This window comes from Cydia amplana, chromosome Z, assembly GCF_948474715.1.
Source record: "Cydia amplana chromosome Z, ilCydAmpl1.1, whole genome shotgun sequence".
In the NCBI taxonomy this organism is placed as follows: Eukaryota; Metazoa; Arthropoda; class Insecta; order Lepidoptera; family Tortricidae; genus Cydia; species Cydia amplana.
In genome coordinates, this window is record NC_086096.1 from 4568801 (window position 1) to 4592786 (window position 23986).

The 23986-nt window shown below is 39.9% G+C and overlaps 1 protein-coding gene and 1 long non-coding RNA gene across 7 annotated transcripts in view; both read right to left on the bottom strand.

Moving 5' to 3' along the window:
* The window catches only part of LOC134660964 (uncharacterized), a 383074-nt gene that overhangs the window by 190011 nt on the left and 169077 nt on the right, over positions 1-23986 (bottom strand). The window lies entirely within an intron of this gene.
* The window catches only part of LOC134660887 (protein phosphatase 1 regulatory subunit 12A), a 129857-nt gene that overhangs the window by 34454 nt on the left and 71417 nt on the right, over positions 1-23986 (bottom strand). For 3 of the 6 annotated variants that reach the window (XM_063516737.1, XM_063516740.1, XM_063516736.1), the window contains 5 exons: positions 18443-18562; positions 16005-16121; positions 11062-11224; positions 9652-9714; positions 7487-7603 (listed from right to left, as the gene is read on the bottom strand). In XM_063516737.1, the coding sequence (XP_063372807.1) occupies positions 7487-7603; positions 9652-9714; positions 11062-11224; positions 16005-16121; positions 18443-18562 (580 nt within the window). The remainder of the gene's footprint in view (positions 1-7486; positions 7604-9651; positions 9715-11061; positions 11225-16004; positions 16122-18442; positions 18563-23986) is intronic. The other 3 variants (XM_063516741.1, XM_063516739.1, XM_063516738.1) reach the window with 2 other exon arrangements.

Sequence of the window (23986 nt, forward strand, 5' to 3'; positions counted from 1 at the left end):
ATAATTGATATCACAAATGTACACACAAAATGGTGGAACGACACAATGACAGGATACATTCAATAGTGGAAAGGAAAATTCTAGAATTTTCTCACTATCACCACAACGCGGGGCTAACACAACAGAACCAAATAAACGCATTCACAATAGGACAGTTCATCATAAAGTAAAACTGGAACAAAAAAGGAAATAAATTGAATTATATATGCATAAACCTTAAGACTACTTTGCTTTTCGCTAAATTCAATACGCAAGTCCTAAAACTAACAACGTTAACGACTTCTAACCCAAACATATTTAACTGATTCTTAAATCGTATTAAACTGAAATCAACTTCTTACCTGCCGTTATTATATTTGGAGCGTCTAATTTACTAAAGCGATTTACATACTGATGATACTGACACCGCGACCTACCGCGGCATAATCATATTATCCGCATATTTAATTCGAGCATAAGTAGTGTTACTTTCTTAATTCTATTTACGCCCTTATTTGTGGGTGCGTTTACCTAGTAGCTGAAAGTTGCTTACCTTAGTGTAACCATAGACAAAACAATATATGTATACTAAGACGTGGTCCAAAAAAACGCGTAAAGCAAACAAGTGTATTAGGTAAAAGATGACAACTGCACATAATATGGTAGCTATATCTAGTTACCACAAAATGTGTTGCGCCATCCATACATTTGTCAAATTTTTTAATTCAATATTTTTCTCTCATTTTTGCGTCTGTAGAATACATTTGTCTATGATGTGACAAAGAATATTAGATTGTAGCGGAGGCCATTTCATACATTATAAATGTTCCTGGGTTATGGATGTTATAGTTGGTAAAAACCAATTTGTCAGTAAATAAGAACAAAAAAAACTATAGTCATCCTTTTCTTTTGGGTCTTACACTAGACATAGATAGTATGATTCTCTCTGTCTATGTTTGAAATGAGACAGTCCTTTGACAAACTATATCTTTGTATCTATCTACTTAAGAATGTATTTATCTATATAAGTCTGTGTATCGTACCCATAGTAGGTACAAGCTTCGCTTAGTTTGGGGCTAGGTCGATGTTATTACATATTAAGAGCGCTCCCACAAGGAAAGTCGAAATAATGCAAAATTGATGATATTCCTCGATGACATTCAGTACTTTACGCTCATTATTAGAAATAATGAGTACTTGTTCCAGTAAAAGCGTCTTCTTGTCTTTAGGAATTACTTTGTAAATATTAGAAAAAGGACTTATTAAATTAGTAATGATTTTTTTTCTGATGGTCGTTTCCGAAAAACCACGTCTAGTACTGAATTGTCAGCTCGTATTTGTAAAAGTTGAGAAGTTTACTCTGGTAAAGCTGGCTATTTTGTATTACTAATACCCTGTACTTTAGGAATTACTTTTGACATTTTTCCTAAATACCTTTGAGAAAGAGAAAATCGAAGAAAAACAAACTCAATTTTCTCTCCGAAACAAGTGTCAATTCCTACGAAATTCTACTTAATATCGAAGTAATTTTCATACTCAAGCAATCTGCAGCGTTTGCTTATACTGTTGGTATACATTAGTGTTTATGAAATTCTACTATAATTTTTTGTCATTTTTTTGAAAACCTCTCTAATATTACCGATGACGCGCGGTCGTGAGCTCAGTGCCGCGGCAGAGCTTGTAGAGGTAGGACGTGTGTCGGTCGGCTCCGCACGTTTACAACGGCGTCGACGAGGTTTTTTATCGTTGTGTGCGGCAGGCGCCGTGTAAAATGCTATACTGTGTGCGTGACGCTGAGTGTAAACGGCGACTGAGAAACTTTGATCCTACTACTGTGTATTTGGTTTTATATAGTATAGTAATGCAACCGGACCGCATTAAAAATATTTGTAATGACCTGATATTTTATAGGTACTAAATGAAAAAAATGGCTGAATACAAATGTTTTTGATGACATCTCAGAATATACATATATAGGTCCACATCCACAGTATAGGAGTATAGGTCTGATGATGGAGCTGGAAGGTGGTCACCGGTACTAATCAAACATGTAACTAAACCACTTTGCATTTGGGCTCGTTTGATTCCTCTCAACGAGATTTTTGACACAAGATAGAACTCAGGGTCTGATGATGGAGCTGGAAGGTGGTCAACGGTACCAGTCAACCACGCAACTAAACCACTTCGTGTTTCGGCTCGTTTGATTTGTCTCAACAAGACCTTTGACACAAGATAGGACTCAGGGTCTGATGATGGAGCTGGAAGGTGGTCACCGGTACCAGTCAACCACGCAACTACCACTTCGTGTTTGGGCTCGTTTGATTCCTTTCAACGAGACCTTTGACACAAGATAGAAGTCAGGGTCTGATGATGGAGCTGGAAGGTGGTCAACGGTACCAGTCAACCACGCAACTAAACCACTTCGTGATTGGGCTCGTTTGATTCCTCTCAACGAGATCTTTGACACAAGATAGAACTCAGGGTCTGATGATGGAACTTGAAGGTGGTCAACGGTACCAGTCAACCACGCAACTAAACCACTTCGTGGTTGGGCTCGTTTGATTCCTCTCAACGAGATCTTTGACACAAGATAGAACTCAGGGTCTGATGATGGAGCTGGAAGGTGGTCAACGGTACCAGTCAACCACGCAACTAAACCTCTTCGTGTTTGGGCTCGTTTGATTACTCTCAACGAGATCTTTGACACAAGATAGAAGTCAGGGTCTGATGATGGAGCTGGAAGGTGGTCAACGGTACCAGTCAACCACGCAACTAAACCACTTCATGTTTGGGCTCGTTTGATTCCTTTCAACGAGATCTTTGACACAAGATAGAACTCAGGGTCTGATGGTGGAGCTGGAAGATGGTCAACGGTACCAGTCAACCACGCAACTAAACCACTTCGTGTTTGGGCTCGTTTGATTCCTTTTAACGAGATCTTTGACACAAGATAGAACTCAGGGTCTGATGATGGAGCTGGAAGGTGGTCAACGGTACCAGTCAACCACGCAACTAAACCACTTCGTGTTTGGGCTCGTTTGATTCGTCTCAACAAGATCTTTGACACAAGATAGTACTGAGGGTCTGATGATGGAGCTGGAAGGTGGTCACCGGTACCAGTCAACCACGCAACTAAACCACTTCGTGTTTGGGCTCGTTTGATTCGTCTCAACAAGATCTTTGACACAAGATAGTACTGAGGGTCTGATGATGGAGCTGGAAGGTGGTCACCGGTACCAGTCAACCACGCAACTAAACCACTTCGTGTTTGGGCTCGTTTGATTACTCTCAACGAGATCTTTGACACAAGATAGAACTCACAGGGTCTGATGATGCAGCTGGAAGGTGGTCATCCCAGACACAAAGTGGTTTAGTTGCATGGTTGACTGGTACCGGTGACCACCATTCAGCTCCATGGCATCAGACCCTCAGTACTATCTTGTGTCAAAGATCTTGTTGAGACGAATCAAACGAGCCCAAACACGAAGTGGTTTAGTTGCATGGTTGACTGGTACCGGTGACCACCTTCCAGCTCCATTATCAGACCCTGAGTACTATCTTGTATCAAAAATCTTGTTGAGACGAATCAAACGAGCTCAAACACGAAATGGTTTAGTTGCATGGTTGACTGGTACCGGTGACCACCTTCCAGCATCATCATCAGACCCTGAGTCCTATCTTGTGTCAAAGATCTTGTTGAATGCCCAAACACGAAGTGTTTTAGTTGCATGGTTTACTGGTACCTGTGACCACCTTCCAGCTCCATCATCAGATCCTGAGTATCACCTAGTGTCCAAGATCTTGTTGAGACGAATCAAACGAGCTCAAACACGAAGTGGTTTAGGGGTCATCCATTAATTACGTCACACGTTTAGGGGAAGGGAGGGGGTCAAGAAAATGTGACATGTTGTGACATGGGGGAGGGGGGAGTCACAAATATTGTGATGTCACTTTAACCTCATCAGTAACCGAAGATTAATTTATATTTTTTTATTCGCTGTACAGTTAAATACTATATACTGAGAAGGAATGTGGTTCACTTGAAAAGAGTAGAAGGACAGTGGGAAGCTGTTCAGAGGAAGGTTGAGGAAGAAGGAACTGATACTTGAGAGAGAACACAATGATAGTGATAATGAGCGAATGTTAAGCTGTGATTTAATGTGCCACGATTTGTTTATTTTATTTCTTGTTGTTATTTATCTAATTTACTTCAAGGGAGGGATGTAGTGTATGCGGTTATGCAAGTGGCTTAAATAGCATACATACGCCGTCTCGTGTGTCCTTGTGTTGGCGGCAAAGCCGTGAAAAAGAACTGTCACTGTCTATGGTACTATGGCGGAAGGCTATATACGATTACTGTGAGGAAGTGAAGTTCATGTGTTTGCGATAGGTGTTGTATAATTACCCATTTAACAAACACTATAAGTGGTTTTGGATGTAAGTAACTTTCGTTGTGTTATAAAATTACTAATATTTATATATCAAAAATATTTTTTTATTAAAAAAATTATGCCGAGTTAATATTGTAGATTTCGTTGAAAACAACATTGCCTAAAATGTGACGTCACACCAGGGGGGTGGGGTTTGCAAAATGTGACCAAGTGTAACAAGGTCGGGAGGGGTAAAAAAACCTAGAAATGCGTGTGACGTAATTAATGGATGATCCCTTAGTTGCATGGTTGACTGGTACCGGTGACCACCTTCCAGCTCCATCAGCAGACCCTGAGTCATATCTTGTGCCAAAGATCTTGTTGAAATGAATAAAACGAGCCCAAACACGAAGTGGTTTAGTTGCATGGTTTACTGGTACCGGTGACCACCTTCCAGCTCCATCATCAGACCCTGAGTATCACCTAGTGTCCAAGATCTTGTTGAGACGAATAAAACGAGCTCAAACACGAAGTGGTTTAGTTGCATGGTTGACTGCTGGTACCGGTGCCCACCTTCCAGCTCCATCATCAGACCCTGAGTCATATCTTGTGTCAAAGATCTTGTTGAAATGAATCAAACGAGCCCAAACACGAAGTGGTTTAGTTGCATGGTTGACTGGTACCGGTGACTACCTTCCAGCTCCATCATCAGACCCTGAGTATCACCTAGTGCCAAAGATCTTGTTGAGACGAATCAAACGAGCCTAATCATGTTACTACATGGTTGATTGGTATCCGTGACCACCTTCATCATCATCATCAGGCTTCATCATCAGATGCTTAGTACCAGCTCGTTTCTAAACCCTCGTTGATACAAATTAAAGGTTTTATTATATAGCTAAAATAGTTTCACTATACAACCTATACCATATGCAATGACGAAAAATGAAAATAAGCGAGTACCTAAGTAAGTACTTACGTATAATTTCTTTTTAGTAATAATGACCTACATAAGTATGTATAGTTGCACTGGATTTAGTATTTTCGTACCAAATAACATTTTTAGGACTTTGATATTAAAGTACAGTTAGTGTTGTTATGGTTGATTTCAATATGCTTCACGATCGGATCAAGAATGTTTAATCCATCATTGTAGTGCGACCGAGGGAAAATGCGGTGGAACGGATCGGCGTACTGAGCTCGCGGGGCCTGCCGCAGCGCGTAAAATACCTAAACTCGCTCATCCCCGAAATGTAATAGCACTCTTAACATGATAAAAACAATTAGAAAATTATAACAAAATTCAACATTTGTTGTACTAGACCAGACTTTTTAGATATTTTACGAAATAATTTTATATCATAGTATGAAATGACCATTTCCAAAAAGCTTGAAATATTTGTGTTTTTTACGAAATGGGACGTGACGTATTTCAACAGATCAATTTCTTATAAAAACAAACGCGACATTTCGCAAAGTAAAAGTCTACGACACCATGGTCCCTTTTCCTGAAAAAATCACATTTAAGGGTTACATGTACATGCTAGGCCCTCAGTATTAGTATAAATGTGTTAGTATTACAAAAAAGCGTTCATTTATAAAACAATGACTAAAACTAAACATATAGAGTATAACAGCAATATTTTAAATATATTTAAGCCAACATTTATACGAATTTGAGGTTCTCTTCTTCATAAAGTAAAGGACATTGAATTGTTAATATTTTAGCACAGTTATTATAAACATAATATATACATATTCCATGCATGTTTCAATATGGCACGACATCGCAGCCTAATAGCCTAGGTTGAGATTTTGACAACATGCTCGAAATATTTCCGAACAAATGAGACTTGAGCAAACGCGACCAAGAATTTAAATTTGATATTCTACGTACACAATGTAGTCACCAGCAGAAGTTGCTAAGCGGGCGACAAGTTCAAAATTACCTTGACGCGCTCTTATTCTCTTAACAATAAAGTCGCGTTAAGATCATTTTGAACACCTGGACCGCTTAGCAACTTCTGCTGCTGACTGTACAGTTCAGACTGTAATGAGCAGCACGGGAGCTTGTTTATTGGCACGAAGTGTAATGGCGAGTTTAAATTTTGATTACTTTTTTATTTAGACCGCTAGATGGCAACCTACAACACGTAAGGTAGACGTAGGGGGCAGCACATGCTTATTTGCTTAGGGAGAACGTTTTCCATACAAAAAGGAGAACGTTCTCGAGATCGAGACAACTCTAATAAGGAGCGTGCGTTATTGTAGTCTCCCGTTTATTGACGCAGATTGAATGTCAAGTTTAAGTTTTCGATTAAGAGTACAAGATGGCAGACCCTACAACGCGCAAGAATGCATGTCTGAACTGTAGGGGGCAGCACCAGTTTGGAGTAAAATGTTGAACTTAAAGTTTCCGATTTATGACAAGGTGGCACACCCTCAAAAGGGCACGGTCCCGTCGGTCCATTTACACAGGCAGGATTAATTTAATTAATACGCACGTACTGCACTGTTTCAAAGGTTTCTCCTCAAGATTGAAGTTTCGACTGAAGATAGGGGACGAAGTCAGTGGAATTTAGGATAATTCGCCAGTAACTTGGCCACCCTAAACTAAAAATGAATTCTATTCACCTATAAACAGAATTCATTTCAGTATAAGGTTTCAATAACTGGCCAACCTTCAATAACTAGCCACCTTAGGGCTCGTGTACACGGTACCGCCTCCACGCCGACACCGCACCGCCGCCGTACCTCCGCGCTATGTACACGAGACGCGTAAAGTCCGCCGTCGCGCCGCCACCGCGCCTCCGCATACAATAGCGCGAAGGAGCGGCGGCGGCGCGGCGGCGCGGCGGCGGCGCGGCGTCGGCGCGGAGGCGGCGCGGAGGCGGTGCGGTGTCGGCGCGGAGGCGGGCTTTACGCGTCTCGTGTACATAGCGCAGAAGTGCGGCGGCGGTGCGGTGTCGGCGCGGAAGCGGCACCGTGTACAGGCGCCCTTATACTAAAATGAATAGCATTCATTTATAATTTAGGGTGACCAGTTACTAACAGGTGGCCGGTTACTGGCGAATTACCCTACATTAGAATAGAAGTTAGTAAAATATGGTCGCGTTTGCTCTTGCCCCGCTAGCCACCTTATTGGTCGGGTCGAGCCGGAGCCGCCACGATGGGCGGCGCTCGTGCGGCGCGATGGTCGCGGTGGCGGTGGCGGTCGCGCACGCCAGCGCGACGGTGACCGCCACGTCCCGCGTCTGACCACATCATACGCACATTTATTAGGGCTCATTTAGACGGCGCACGAACTCGTATTCGATTTTAGTTACATTGCGGACCATTGAGGTTACATCAATTCAGCCGACCGATTAGATGACGTAATGTAATGAAGCTCGCATGCGAGTTCTCGCACCGTCTAAATGAGCCCTTACGCTTTTACTGAACTGGGACGCGAAGGGCAAAGTTTTATACTTTTACGTTATTCTTAATTTTGAATTTGGAAAAACGGCTTCCTAACCTTTTTTTTTAACGAATCCATTGGAAGAACGGAAATAAAGTTTCTTCAGACGAACATAAAATCCATTGAAATATTATTATCAATGGCAACATACGTACAAACTTACATATGCTTAGAGATTATTTCTTAAAAGTGTAATCGCGGTAAATATGTTCTAATGAACATTTTATCGATGAATTACTTTTTATAGCTGAAATGAGACAAAAAATGAGAACAGTAAATGGCGATAATGTATTGTTGGTGGCCAAATTGATAGATTTTAATTACAACTGCGGTATTAATTACTGTAAAGTTAATCAATTAATAAATACAAACAACGGGGTTCGGTGAATAGTGACCAAACTGAAGTGAAACACAAAATTATTGAAAAATCAAACCCAAAAGTATTTACAGGACAAGCCTAATGATCGATTTTTTGTAAAAACTAATAAATATGCTTTATTATTATAAGTTGTTACCCCGCAACCATAATGATGCTGAAAATTACTTATATATTCCCATAGATATCCATTACCTAGATATAAATAGTTATTAAAGAAAAGACACTTGTCACGAGGAATTTCGTACATAGACCTGCCTGTTCCTATCTCTATCGCTCGTGCGTCATGAGGTATATCGCTGTCCCGCATGATGACAGCGGTCAATGACACTGCGACCGGGATATCAATATAATAGAGATGATGACACATGTTTAATTTTATAACAAAATCTAGTAAAATACGAGTAGACGGAAACTGAGCAGTTTGTCACAATAATGTGGATATAAAATAATATATGGAAATAACACTAAAAAAAGGACCTGAAAGTTTTAAGATTTAAGTTTTTTTTTTACTTCCAAAAAGTAAATAAGTAAAATAAGTAAGGATACCAGTCGATTCCTTACATTTTATCCAAAAAAAGATTGTATAGCAATAGGGATGATGACACATGTTGAATTTTATAACAAAATCTAGTAAAATAGATAGCAAACGAGCAATTTATCACAATAATGTGGATATTCAAATAAAATATTGAAAAATATCAAAAATACAGGACCTGAAAGTTTCAAAATTTTAGTTTTTTTTTAACTTCCAAAAACGATAAAAGTAAGGGTACCTTTCTTTTCCTTACATTTCATCCAAAAAATATTGTATAGCAACTATATACATAAAAGCAATATTTCACCGACAAAAATGCAAATTTCTTGTTTTGTCCATACTTCAAGATGGGCTCTCAGTGACCGCGACGTGACGGTCACATATCTTTTTGTTAGGAGCGTTTCGCGAGTGAATTACGACTGTCGGACTTTGACTATCATTTCTGACTTTTGTATTACTTTAATGCAATGGGTCCCATATAGACATTTGATCCTAAAAATAAACCTGATTGATTGATACCATAAATGAAAAATTTTCATCGAGCCTATTATGCGCGTGCGATGGTGATGGCAGCAGGCAGGTCAGTGTTCCTTGTACTAAGTGTCCTTCCTTCCGAAATTCCTTGTTCGTTTTTTTAGCATTAGAAAGAACTTGAAATAAGGTAAGCGATTTTGACATGTCTTTTAATTGAAAAACACTTTTTAAAAATCAATAACTATTTCTTGTGAAAGCAGAAGACTATAAAAGATCGTATTAGATTCATAATTGTTACATATTTACCGTAACTTATTTTTAAAATGTGTTTTTAAATTAAAAGACACATCAAGATTGTTTACCTTCTTTCTAATGCTAAAAAAAAACGAAGTATAAGCGTCCTTCCTTTACCCATAGAGATTATTTTGTAAATGTTTAGTATTAGAAAGGTACATACCGAGTTGTTTTCAACGGGGGCCGGTGAAGGTTCCTCTTTCTTGGGACTAGCCGGCGCGGGCGACTAGAATTTATAAAGATTTTCTTTTAATTAGTACATTATTGTCCAGTCATGGCCTAATTACACTATTACAATAATGTACCAAGTGGGTGAATCAACTTTTTCTTGTCACTCGTTGCCCTGGGCACAGACAATCCAACCTCTAGACATAGCATAGTCGCGCTACCCCCTCTGCCACACATACGGTAGCGTTACTCCATCTTCGAGTCAATCCCGTGCCGTGATTGGTCCGTGTCTTTGAACGGACCAATCACGGCACGGGATTCGCTCACCTCGTCCCCCGCACCCCCGTATTTTTGGCAGCATCGGTTTCATGAAAGAATTGGCCTAAGCTCAGTCTAGAGGTTGGATTGTCAGTGGCCCTGGGTCACTCTTTCAAACCTGATTTTTAGGCATTTAAATTCTCCAAACACGCTTTTTTGTGAAACTTATAAACCCTTTCTATAGAGGGTCGTCTACCAAGCGTGTCAGAAGGTGGTGTACAATGTCTTCTAACAAACTATGCTACTATTGTCTCTTGGCTGACCGAACAGAATAACAACAAGAAATAGTTGATCCACCCAAGTAAGACCATGTAGCTAGCACATGATTGGCGCGACAGTATCTCGCGGCGAGATATAGACTACTCGTCTTTTTCTATGTTAATTAAAAAGGGACGGGTAGTCTATCTCGCCGCGAGATACTGTCGCGCCAATCGTGTGCTAGCCCGGCAGCAGGCGTGGCTCACTCCGCGATTTCGTCGCTTTGCTACAGGTAGCTAAAAGTACATCCGTTCCACACCAATTTTGGTGGCTAGCCATAAGCCGCGCGTGGCGCTGTCGCCACCTAGCGGCCATATCTGTGCTGATCGTAACAGACGCGTTTTGTTAGAGAGTGAGTCTTCTGTACCTAGTACTATTATTTATTCTGTGCCGGCAGGTGGGGAATGCAGCCATTGGCAGGCTGAGTATGTATTTAAAATGGATGGCCATGGGATTATGTTTAATTTAGTACGAACCAAGCAAATAGTATTCCATCAAAGTCATAGTGCTTTTAACAAAAATGGTGGGAAAATATAAAATAATATAAATTAATTTGATTTAATCCAGCCAATTCATAGACTCTGTACCTGGAGTAGCACCTGAATTTAGTTTTATTATATCTCTGTGGTGCCAGTCTTCTTCTTAACGAGCTGATCTTAACCTGATCTGGTCGAGCGTGACGCCCTGCGTTTGCGTCTCGCTCACACCTTTGTGTGTGTTGTGTTGTGTGACAATGCCAGTCTTCTGCTCTTGACTTGATCTCGTTGAGCGTGACGCCCTGCGTTGATCGCCCCGTCTCCCTCCCTCGCTCGTTGGGTCTCGCTCTTACCTCTGTGGTGCCATTGCCAGTCTTTTTCTTGACGAGCTGCTCCGCGGATTTGATCTCGTCGAGCGTGACGCCCTGCGTCGATCGCCTTGTCTCCCTCACTCGCTTGGCGTGCGCCTTTCGTTGCGTCTCGCTCTCCTCGTCGCGCACTGGCGGCACGAATGACCTGCAATATTCAGGCTTATTACTAAGCGTGTAGGGGAGTTTGTTGTGGGGCAAACTTTTCTGAACTGAGCAAAATTTGTCTTTTAAAGAATCAATTGAAAAAAGCGTGGAAAAAATAAAATAATTTTACCATAAGTATTATTCGGATATTAACGATGAGTATTCGCTCTTTATTCAGATAAATTTGATCTATATCTTTAAAATATAGCAAAAAAAATGCATGCTCATGCAATATTCTACATTATTATAAAAAAAAACTGTCTGTAAAACAAAAACAACTCATATTTTGTTTAGCTCTCAACAAGCAGAAACAAAAAGGAATCTGATTTCAAATCAAATAGTTAACAACAACTGTTACAAAATTTGATAATGTTAACTAAGGAGCTATAGTCGGATTATTCCTATTTGTATTATTTGACACATGTCACTCACAACAGCAATACAACGTAAAATGGTGCAAGATCTAAATCACAAAGGAAGACAATTGCACTGCGAACGTTTACGTTCTACGTCTTTTTTTTAAAATTTAGGTTTGGCCGGAAACCGCCGTTATAAATCGGTAGTCGTCTAAGTAAATCGATATAAAATTTTCATTTTAGGTCGCAACAAAGCATTATTAAATTTATTATATTTTCTTATTATTATTTATTAACCATATAATTCTAGCTTTATTTAAATCTCAAATAAAAATTCATTAAACGTCACAATTCGATACCACAGACTAGGTGCCATCCAATCGTAATCGCTTGCTGTGACAATCGATTCGGGTTAGTTACATCTCTATAAACGTCAGTCATAATGTGTCAAATAATGCAAATAGGAATAATCCGACTATAGCACAACTAGTAGCACAATCCTAGCCTACTAATATTATCTCACTCTGTTTTGGGCAGTGGGAGAGAGATCGTTGGAATATTATTGCAAAACGCGACAAACATATTACGTTTACAAACTGAAAAATAATTGTACGGGGTGATCGAGCGTTTGCAAAAATATTAACTATTTAAATTTAAAACGAAAAACAAAAACAGAACTATGCTCTTTGTGGAAGTACGCAATGATTATTGTTAGTTTCAATCAAATCACTACTTTATTTGGAAGTTTGACATCCATAAAACATATGGCGCAGGATCGATCGCGAAAATTTAAATTTCGTTATCATTATCAGCCTCGAATATGCAAGAGTGATAATGATGACTCGGTGAACCGTTTTTTCTTACGCCTCGGCCACAAAACGCACGCTCCGAGCGTACATAGGGCGACTGCTACAGTTATTGGCCACTACATAGTAATTGCCCACTCCTATGAATCAGAAAAAATAAGCCAATCCTTATGTTTAATGGCTCCTCTACACGATGGGCCAACGCCGGCCACTCCAAGGGACGCATTTATGCGTTAGAGGGAGCAAGTGATATTGCTATCTCATTCTACCGCATGGCTGCGTCCCTTGGAGTGGCCGGCGTTGGCCCATCGTGTAGAGGAGCCATTAGAGTGGCCAATTACTAAGTAGTGGCCAATTACTAATTAGTGACCAATTACTAAGTAGTGGCCATAACTATAGCAGTCACCCTACTCGATGCTTAAGGGAGTCCAATGGTCCCCTACCTCCCCTACTCTGACCGCCATACTTTGGTTAAAACAAGAGTATGGCGGTCAGCGTCCGGACCGAGCGAGCACGGTCGGGCCGTGCGCTCCGTGACTTTCGGATTTGACTGTACAGTCAGTATCATAGTAGCGGATGAAACAACGCGTCAGAAGGTATCTGTCACCCTGGAATTATTTTCCAAATAGATATAAAACTTCACAAATCGCGTATGAACAGTGCGGAAAGAGCGTGCGATTTTCAATCCGGAGGTCGCGGGTTCAAACCCCGGCTTGTACCAATGAGTTTTTCGGAACTTACGTACGAAATATCATTTGATATTTACCAGTCGCTTTTCGGTGAAGGAAAACATCGTGAGGTAACCGGACTAATCCTAATAAGGCCTAGTTGTTGGAAGGTCAGATGGCTATCGCTTTCATAAAAACTAGTGTCTATGTCAATTCTTGGGATTAGTTGTCAAGCGAACCGAACTCCCATGGGCCGTGGCAATATGCCGTGATAATGCGAGGAAGATGAGATCACGTTCAGAAGTACAGACACAGACCTCACTTTTTATTAAGCTGTTAGAGAATGGTAGATACTTTTGACGCGTAGTCTGATCCGCTTCTTGCTGACTACACAAACAATAAATAAATGATAGTTTTAGATCAAAAGCAGTGATTTGACAAAACGCCGCAAGCATAACACACCAAGCAACATTTCAACAGTACTTGAAGAAGTTCTTGAAAATGTTCCCGGGCGACAGTTTGGTCGGGGTCGCCGAGCTGGACGTGGAATTGCTACTGTTCTCCGCGTCCGAGGAGCTACGATATATCACTATGCTATAGTATATGCTATGGTCATACACAATACTAAAGTAAGGCCAATCAAACGGGATTAAACATGTAAACTTGAAAATGTTCCCGGGCGACAGTTTGGTCGGGGTCGTCGAGCTGGACGTGGAATTGCTACTGTTCTCCGCGTCCGAGGAGCTACGATATATCACTATGCTATAGTATATGCTATGGTCATACACAATACTAAATTAAGGCCAATCAAACGGGATTAAACATGTAAACTTGAAAATGTTCCCGGGCGACAGTTTGGTCGGGGTCGCCAAGCTGGACGTGGAATTGCTACTGTTCTCTGCGTCCGAGGAGCTACGATATATCACTATGCTATAGTATATGCTATGGTCATACACAATACTAAATTAAGGCCAATCAAACGGGATTAAACATGTAAACTTGAAAATGTTCCCGGGCGACAGTTTGGTCGGGGTCGCCGAGCTGGACGTGGAATTGCTACTGTTCTCCGCGTCCGAGGAGCTATGATATATCACTATGCTATAGTATATGCTATGGTCATACACAATACTAAATTAAGGCCAATCAAACGGGATTAAACATGTAAACTTGAAAATGTTCCCGGGCGACAGTTTGGTCGGGGTCCCCGAGCTGGACACGTGGAATTGCTACTGTTCTCCGCGTCCGAGGAGCTACGATATATCACTATGCTATAGTATATGCTATGGTCATACACAATACCATAGAGAAAAAATACATAGATTGCTCACTCTATACATCAGTTTTGGTACCAAAAATACTATTATTCTCAGGAAAGTCTTTTGCTCAACAACATAAGACTTTCCGGTCGGTGCTACATCTATTGTCAAGTAGCAGTACTGATAATTCCGCTACTCGGTGCTGAAGTCGACACTGAAAATAATAGTCTTTTTGGTACCAAAACTGATGTATGGAGTGAGCACTCTTGTCTTGCTATATTTCTCTATGCCAATACTTAACTAAAAGTAAGGCCAATCAAACGGGATTAAACATGTAAACTTGAAAATGTTCCCGGGCGGCAGTTTGGTGGGGGTTCTCCGCATCCGATAAGCTACGCGCTGTATATCACTATGCTATAATAATTAACCTTATCTTTGAAGAACATGCTATTTTCAAATCTGTCTAAGTACCTATGAATGACCAGAGTACCATCGCCCACGCTGTTAACTGACAATTCGTAGCCCTTATTACAAAAGGCATAAGGTCCACCGATGGACAGTTAAGAGTGTTGCTGTTTGTACAGTCGCCATCAGATATATCGGAGCGGCTAAGGCGGTCACAAATATCTAAACACGTCTCTATTGTCAGGGCGTTAGAGTGCGTGTTCAGATATTGCGAACACCTTGGCCGCTCCGATATATCTGATGGCGTCTGTACACGAGATATGAAACAAGAGAAAATGCACTAAGTATATCAGTAATAGTGGACTATAGACTTTAGACAAGCGATGGTAAAAAAGTATATTGACAAACATTATGTACAGAAATTTTAGAACGCTTGTATAAAGTGAAGGCACTAACTTATTGGGCTTTTCTCGTACAGTCAGCAGCAGAAGTTGCTAAGCGGGCCAGGTTTCCAAAATTATCTTGACGCGACTTTATTCTTACGAGATTAAGAGCGTGCCAAGGTAATTTTGAACACCTCTCCCGCTTAGCAACTTCTGCTGCTGACTGTACATACTGCACCGTTTTATAAGTACTTGCCCACTCTAAGACTGAGACACTATGTTTTTTTCCTTTTTGAGAACCAATCCCTCAAGTGGGTAAATACAAAGTAGCGGTATTGTAAAATCGTTGCAGACTTATCTTGGTCTAACTCCATCCACACTTTGTTTTGTCAAATTCTGTAGTTAGCTTGTCACCACGGCTACATATTACAGCGATGCTGAATTAAAACAGCGTGACTACAGTCGCGCGTTTGTATCGCCACTATATCGCTTCTGTCGCATGTTGCTAATACCACAATGGACCACATGCATCGATTCAGTCGCGCATGATTGAATCGCTGCATAGTCGCCGTGTGCGACCTCCCTTAGTGTAAGGCCTGAGTGGACGCTCGAGTTGGGCGTGCAGCGGGGCGGGGCGTGCGGCGTGCATGTTAAACAAATGCAAGCGTATAGGAGCGGCCTTAGTGCACGCTGCTCAAATTACTCCTGACCCCGACGCCACGCTGCACGCCCCGCCGAACGCTCCGCTTCGAGCGTCTACTCAGGCCTTACACTTAGACGGACTATGACCGCGTACGATGGTACGATGCGATGGCCCACACTGTTAACTGTACATCGGACCTTATGCCTGTTGTAATAAGGTCCACTGATGTACAGTCAGTAGTGTCGCTGTTTGTACAGTACATACCTCCTGACAGTGGTCTGTGTTGTGGTATTGGTATTGGTTGTGTTGGTATTGGCGGCGGTGGACGTGGGACTCCATGTGTTGGCGTCTCGCTCTCGCTTCTCCGCTGTCGAGTTTATTCTGTGCGGAGAAAAAATAGTTAGTATTCGGTTGTGACTTTTGGTTTTATACGTCGTCGATTCAGACCCTGTCATTGAACGAAAGAATAATAATAAAACACCTTGAGCATATAAATGAATTAATGAATGAATGGAGCTACACATTATGTATATTATAATTGCATGATTTGCATGAAATTATAAATTAAAATTAAAATCGTAGTGTATAAGTTTAGGCTTATAGTATATTGTACATAGTCAATTTAGTTAGTATAAAAACAATATTTTGTACGCCAGTCATGGCAAAACAAGGATCGTTCGAAAACAAAAATGCAACACGTATATATGTACGCTTGTTTGTTGCAAATAAACATTCATTCATTCATTATCGTTCCGTTTAACGCACATCGCGCTGCCAGTGTATGAATCGATTAAATGTAAACGTAAAAAATATAAGTTAAAGCGCCAAAATACTGCATTATAAGTAAGGTATTGAACTAATACATCATCAGATGACATAAATAATCATAAAGTGCAAAAAAAACGGTTCACTATGGCACTGAACTTTGGTAGTAATTAGTGAGTTTCGGTTATCACTTATAGACATAATCTTATTAATGCCAATTGTCGTTTATATGGAAAGTAAAACAAGTCAAAATCTATATACGTTGCCAATATGTTGACGCTTACCAAATGCTTACTAATAATACCAATATTAAATACATAGAAAGATAAATCGCCGCTATACTTACTCAACCTCGTATCTGCAACACTCATTTGATGGCAAAAACACCCGTATTCCGAATGAAAGAAAAGCGACATTTCCATCAAATGATTGTTGCAGATATGAGGTTGAGTAAGTATAGCGACGAAATCTTCTACTATAAGATCTCTTGAACTACTTCTGAAAATCTGAACTCAATCCAACTAAAAGTCCAACCACCAGAAAAATCAACAAGGACTAAATTATATATTTATTACACTATACTATATATATATATTTATAAGTTGATGCTGGTTTGACATACTCTTGATATGTATAATAAAATTAAAAATTGATTTTGCAATAATTTCGTATAATAGACACACTATCTTCTCTACACATCATCCCGTCTAGCTACATAATAAATAAACGTACGTATAGAATACCTGTATATAACCCATACACATATATACTGTACACATTTACATATAGAGCGCGTATGGGATATACGTACAAATGTGTCCGTCAGAACTCAGAACTGAAGACGAATAAAATATCTGTGGAACACAATTCCTAGTGGGAAAATTTGCATATTAATGGCATAATAAGGCACAAATGTGTCTGACAGAAATCTGTTCACACGCACATCTGCGCCTAATCCGTGTCATACATTTATGGCAGACATATCTGACTGATAGATCTGTGCGAATATCCCTAGCTTATAACAGAAACATAGCAAACAAAGTCAGGGTTCATCCAAGATCAACATATTCTGTAATTCAAACACACATACTGTACAATTGGAAAATGGAGATGCAAAGTTAGTACTTAGTACACAAGATGATACGGTTGAATTGATCTTAAATGAAGTTAATATGAAATGTTTAATATGAATGTAACAATGTAGTGTTAGGGTCGGTTCTGGATTCAAAGTAGGTACATACATTAAGATCTGGACAGTGGAAACTTTGTCGTGCGACTCATTTATACTTTCGGAAGACATTGATTTTAAAAGTTGTATGTCACAGACAAGACATCCTCTAGACTGAGCATAGTAACGCTACCCCCTCTGCCACTTATACGGTAGTTTTACTCCATCTTCGAGTCGGGGTTCGCTCACCTCGTCCCCCCGCACCGCCGTATTTTTGGCACCATCGGTTTCATGAAATAATTGCTCTAAACTACGTCTAGAGGATTCCTAGTCTATGTTGTATGTACAAAAATAATTCGTTGCACGGTTTTACAAATCGATTATGCGATAACTAACTTGTCAAGCGCTGTTTGACAATGTTGTTACGACTAAACGTATGACGTCGTAGAGCGCCCTGACTTCTTTGAACGCCACGGCGCGTCATCGTGAACTTTGTCAGAATGCACGAAGGTTGATATCTGGTTGTAGCCGCGTGCGCCATTTTGCGTCTTAGGCGGTCAAAGGGTTAATAAGTGAGGGTAGCCAGCAATCTAAGCTTGTCTCTCTATCAGAAGCAGCGCGTGCGCCAGCAAAGTAGTATCACCGAAATTAATAATATGTACCCTAGCACGCAAGAGTCTCGTTTCTTACACCCACAAATAATTTCCACTGAACCTGCTCTTTCATAAAACCACAATGAATCCAAAACCGAAGCCAACAAGTCAGGCACCTTGTCTGCACGTCCACGTTAGTATCATTAGTCTCCTTCTCAGCGAGCGGCGGCGGGGGTATAGAGGGGCAGGAGGAGGCCTTTATACGCGCCGTCACGTCGCGGTAGCGCTGATAGAAACTGTTCACAACACACAAGCATGCTACAGTGCTACGGTTTGCGGACCGTACGGAGCGGTGACGCAGCGGTTACGCCATCATGAGACTTACGTTTTCATTTACGTAGGGTCGTTTGCAACAAACTGTTTGTCATCGTGAAAGAGTTCTAAGTGCCAGTTGCCACCATCCGCACTAGACAGACTGATCAACGTCGCGGCGGTTTACTATGAAACTTTCCATACAATTTTTAGCGAAGTCTTCAACGATGACAAACAGTTTGGTGAGTTTGGTGCAACCGACCCTTAGTTATGTACGTCGACAGTTAACATATTCAAAAAAGGGATAATTAAACACGATCTAACCACGCCAGCGAACGCGATATTGCGTCAGCGGAAAAGTTACCTCTAAGTCCCATGGATGCGATACTGAACACGCAATTTCATTCAAAATGCATGAAAAGGTAAAAATCCCTAGGACTTCGAGGTTTTTGGCGTTGTCTATTACATTGATTCCAAAGTACAAGTTAGAATAAAAATGCCTCTCATAGCGTAACGTTGCATCAACGTTTGTTAAGCAACATTATTTCAATACCTAAAGCTATGCACCTAGGCAATATTCTTTTATCATCAGCAACAGAAATAATTATTCGTATTAAAGAAGGTAAAAAATGCCCACACTCTAAATATCCAAACAGTTTGTTTGCCAAAGCTCTAATCGTAGCACTGTATGTAAGATTGTACGGTCAAGGAATCTTGATTTCTTTGCGACTTCATTCCTTGTCACAGTAACAATATAACTATATAATAAATAATAATGAGTTCTCTAGTGGCTTTCAAGTTGATTGTCACTATGATAAAGTACGAAGTGGCACAGAAATCAAATTTCTTTACTGTAGTGTTAGGCTTACGACAGATGCGAATGTGGGAATGTGTAGGGCTGTACTCTCGCAAGATATCGTATCAAAAGCAAATTATTATTTCTTTTCCAATAGTTTTGTGTTGTGTTTAAGCACACGTGTGTTATAGCCCTAAGTTAATGTAGTTACAGTTAGAGTTATAACACAACAGGATGTGTCGTGAAATTCTTAGACGCGGGTCGCAGCAACACGACTGAATGATGAATGATTAGTATGTTAATATCGATATAATATCTTGTAAACACAATCATTATTTCCCACATTCGCTAATGAAATTGATGAACGAAGCCAGGACAACAAATTACGTACGTTGACGAGTAAAACTCTAAAGATATTTTTAGCTCTAGAGTCTGTCCAAGATAACTCTGTACAGCTCTACTGCCCTCCTAACGATAAGTGCAATAACTCATATTAAAATGTCATTTAATTGTATACCTACCTTGTTCTCAATGTGTCACACAATCGAATGAGATTTCAAAATTAGTTATTGCAGTTATCTTTAGGAGGGCAGTCTAGTTCATTATTGTTTTCCACCGTATTTTCTCGGAAATGTTCGTATTTGTCATGCTAGTTCAGTTAATGTCAGTACTTTTTGCACCGAGACTGAATGAAATAGCAAGACACGGTCGTAAGTTTCCGTGAAACTACATTGGAAAATAATTATGCACTACATCTGTACCTACTCTCTTTGAGACACTATAAACGTTCCGTTTTCATAACAATTTGACGTTTATGGGAGCACGTCCACACTACGGCACCATGTGCCGTGTGTGTGTGTAAAGTATGTGCCAATGTGTGCATAGTTAGCTTGGCCCGACTCTAACGCTCTTATAAAACATCAGTTGAATAAAATAAGAACGGGTGGGTATAAATTGATTCTTCTGACTTTCTCCCAATCGTCTTAGTCTTGATTCGTAGACGAGCCATTTCCAGTTTTTAAACTTTTAATGTTTTGGTTTTTTATTATCATATTCCATGAAGATTTTTACACCACATAAAAAAAAATGTCTGTAGTCGTCAGTTTCAGCTTCGAGTTTGCGTCAAAAACATTATTAATTATACTTTACAAATCCTATCATATTCCTTTGTTTAACTCACCTCTAACCTAACCTCGCAGGTCGAGAAAAATTATAAACCAGTAGGGCTAAGATGGTCGACTCTTTATCATTTGTCACCATGCCTGTCACCTTCTAACAAATATGTAAGTGCGAAAGTGACGCATGGCATGACAGGTGATAAAAATGCGACCATGATACCGCTGCAGTACGTTTTGCACAACTACAATAAGTAATAACATTAGCATTACATTAAACCAGTAAAAATGTATTAATTTCTCTCGACTCGTGACTAATTATTTTTGTACCCAATATTAGTTCCGTCAAATGTTTTCTGTGCTCTAAAAATATACTAACTACAGAACCTGATGCTAAATAAAATAATGTTAACGTCACTTTAATGGAAAATGAATACATTTTAATATTTAAAACCTTCGCGTTTTGAATACATATTAACTCACATTTATAGACGATAGATTTATAGATAGTTGCACAAATCTCTGTTTTGACATTTTGCTGGGACATCAGTTAGCCGCGACCATGACCAGTGAGACCTGTGTCGAAACGTCGGTAAATAAAGGTAACTGAATAAATTTCGCGTTAGACCCGTCTATAAATGTGAGTTAATAAATGAATACATTTGCTATAAAACCTGCCTCAGATCAGACAAATATAGTCAAGCACACTGAACCCTAAACCGAACCAATCTATCTTTGCCTGTTGCAATATCGGTCACCTCATAGCGAAAATTAGGTTCTGCTGAGACGGCCTGTTTTGTACTATAGTTCGTTTTTTTTAGCATTAGAAATAAGGTAAACGATCTTGATGTGTCTTTTAATTGAAAAACACATTTTAAAAATAAGTTACGGTAAATATGTAACAATTATGAATCTAATACGATCTTTTATAGTCTTCTGCTTTCATAAGTAATAGTTATTGAATTTTAAAAAGTGTTTTTCAATTAAAAGACATGTCAAAATCGCTTACCTTCTTTCAAGTTCTTTCTAATGCTAAAAAAAACGAACTATACCTACATCAGAATTTAAAATATGTACGAGTAACATAACTGCCGAATTATTAATCTTAAAAGGCTTTGTTTAAACTTTTGGAATGTAGGTAGTATTTTCTTTAACTCTTTTATATACATAGATTGTATATAATGGCGTGTATCTGGCAAAATTAATAAGTGCAAATTCATTATATAATGAGTGAAAGATAATGAACTTCAACTAAGGTTCTTTTTTCGAGTAAATCACAGTTCTGTTGCATTTGATAACGAATTCTTAGTAACAAAATCAGAAATTAAAATTATACCTCACTGCTATATGAAAACATAGCTAGCTTCATTAGCCAGGAGACAATCGGTTATAGAAAACGTCAATCTAAACTTAAATAATTGTATGGGTTATGATCACGTGACTTTTCGCTAGCACACATTTTTACATTTCGATCGGCGTTAGTCGATAAACGCTTGTTTTTGCTACGCCCCTAAACAATCTAATCATAATAGTGTCACATTCGAACCTGTGACGAGCTAGGCAGCAGAGAGGTATTAAAAACCACAGAACAAGTTAGAATGGCGATGCGAGCAGGGTACGTGTCGCCGCCGGTTTTGAGCAAACGCTCGCATGCTACTCGCCCGCGCTGACCGAAAAACTAAGTAAACATCCATGCAAGTAATGTGGAGAGGAACGAGCGACGACACCGGTTCCGATACTAACTGCGCGCGATCACCATTCTAACTTCTTTAATATGTTCTGTGTTCAAAACAATCATCAACTAGGGTCAGTACGGATAATTGTGGCTACGGGATAAGTGTAACTCCTTCACATTGGGGCCTATTTACACATTGATTAGTGTTTATTGCGAGTTCATACATTTGCTGCTGGTATGAACTCGCAATAAACACTAATCGAACTACACTTACACTAAGCGATAAGACCGCCTGTTGTTACCTCTGTCTTCATGTACTATGTGTGTCTCTCTGTAAATGTTTTATTGAGGTTGTGCAATAAAGAGGATTTGTATTGTATTCAATATGTATACAGGCTCCGGTGTAAAGGCTAGTTGCACTTAACCCGGAGCCGCACTTATCCGTATTGACCTTAACATTGAGTTCACTGTTCGTAGGCGCTTTTCGCTACATACGATTCGCGTGTTATAGGCTACGCTCGTAGCGCGTAGCTCGCGCTGGCACTGAATGTATTAATAGCTACGCACGAAGCAATGGGAACGCAATCGCTACGCTACTTGTATCCTAAGTTCGCTATTCGGAAGTGACCGATAGTGCAAGGCCGACCTACGGACTCACAGGACGCAACACAGACAAGTACACTAACTCGTTAATAGCGTGAGACCGGACGAAGGTCACCCGCAGCGGACCCGAAAACGCGTCGTAGTGCTTTATCAACAAACTCACTCGGCTGAATTTCTGTCTTAGTCTGAAAACAACCGACAGTTTCCTATGTTCAATGTGTTAAGAAATATACCGGTTTAGATGCGTCAAGTCTATGAGAAACTCGTGCCTCGAATTTGAATACTGAAGTAGACGGTGCGGTACGGTAACATATAGCTTGGCAAAAAGGAGTAGAAATTAAAAAGTGGCTACACTGCTTGTGTCATCCCGTTTCTTAGATTGATTTGAAAGGGACGACACTACAGTATTTCCACTTTTTAATTTCTACTCTTTTTTGCCAGACTGTACATAATGCGGCTAAAAGCAATTATACTTATAGAGTTGCCACATGCATGCACATGAGTGTGAAGGACAGAAAATACATAATGCAACAAAATTAAAAACACGTTTTAATATTGCTGACATTATACCAACACAACCAACGTAATTCATTCCTTGGTTCCAACCAAGTTTTGGTGGAATAAGTAATACGACAATGACAAGAGTTTATAACAGGGCCAAACTATATTAACTCTTTCTCCGCTACTCTTATTGCAAGTTCCATAAGGCCATCCCGTTTGGAATTGGTATTATTATTACCTTGTCATCTCTATGCTTGCTTTTGCTTTTACTTGCTTTTAATTATGCGGTAACTGTGGTCTACGGTGGTAGTATGGTCTCGTTTTTTATCGCCTGTCACGATGCGTGTCACGTCACAAGTATGTAAGTGCGAAAGTGACGCAGGTCACAAAACATGGCGGCGACCTTGGCCATCTTCTTTAGCAGTAAAACTCGGGGGCACGAAATGTTTTCATACACTTAACACATCTCATACATTCTATACACTGATTCTTACGCTGTGGGCATTTAGAACTCTAATTCAGAAAAGTATAGTATCATAATTTCATCCTCGGTCTCCCCGTTCTCAAAAGTCCTGGTATCCTGGTATTTAGAGCGAAAGCGATCCAATTAGCACGATGTTATTCGTTAAAGATGAACTTTTCACTGTCTTAGCATTATTATTAGAAATTAAAGAATAATACTGAATGTTAACAATAACGTAAATGTCAATGGTGAATT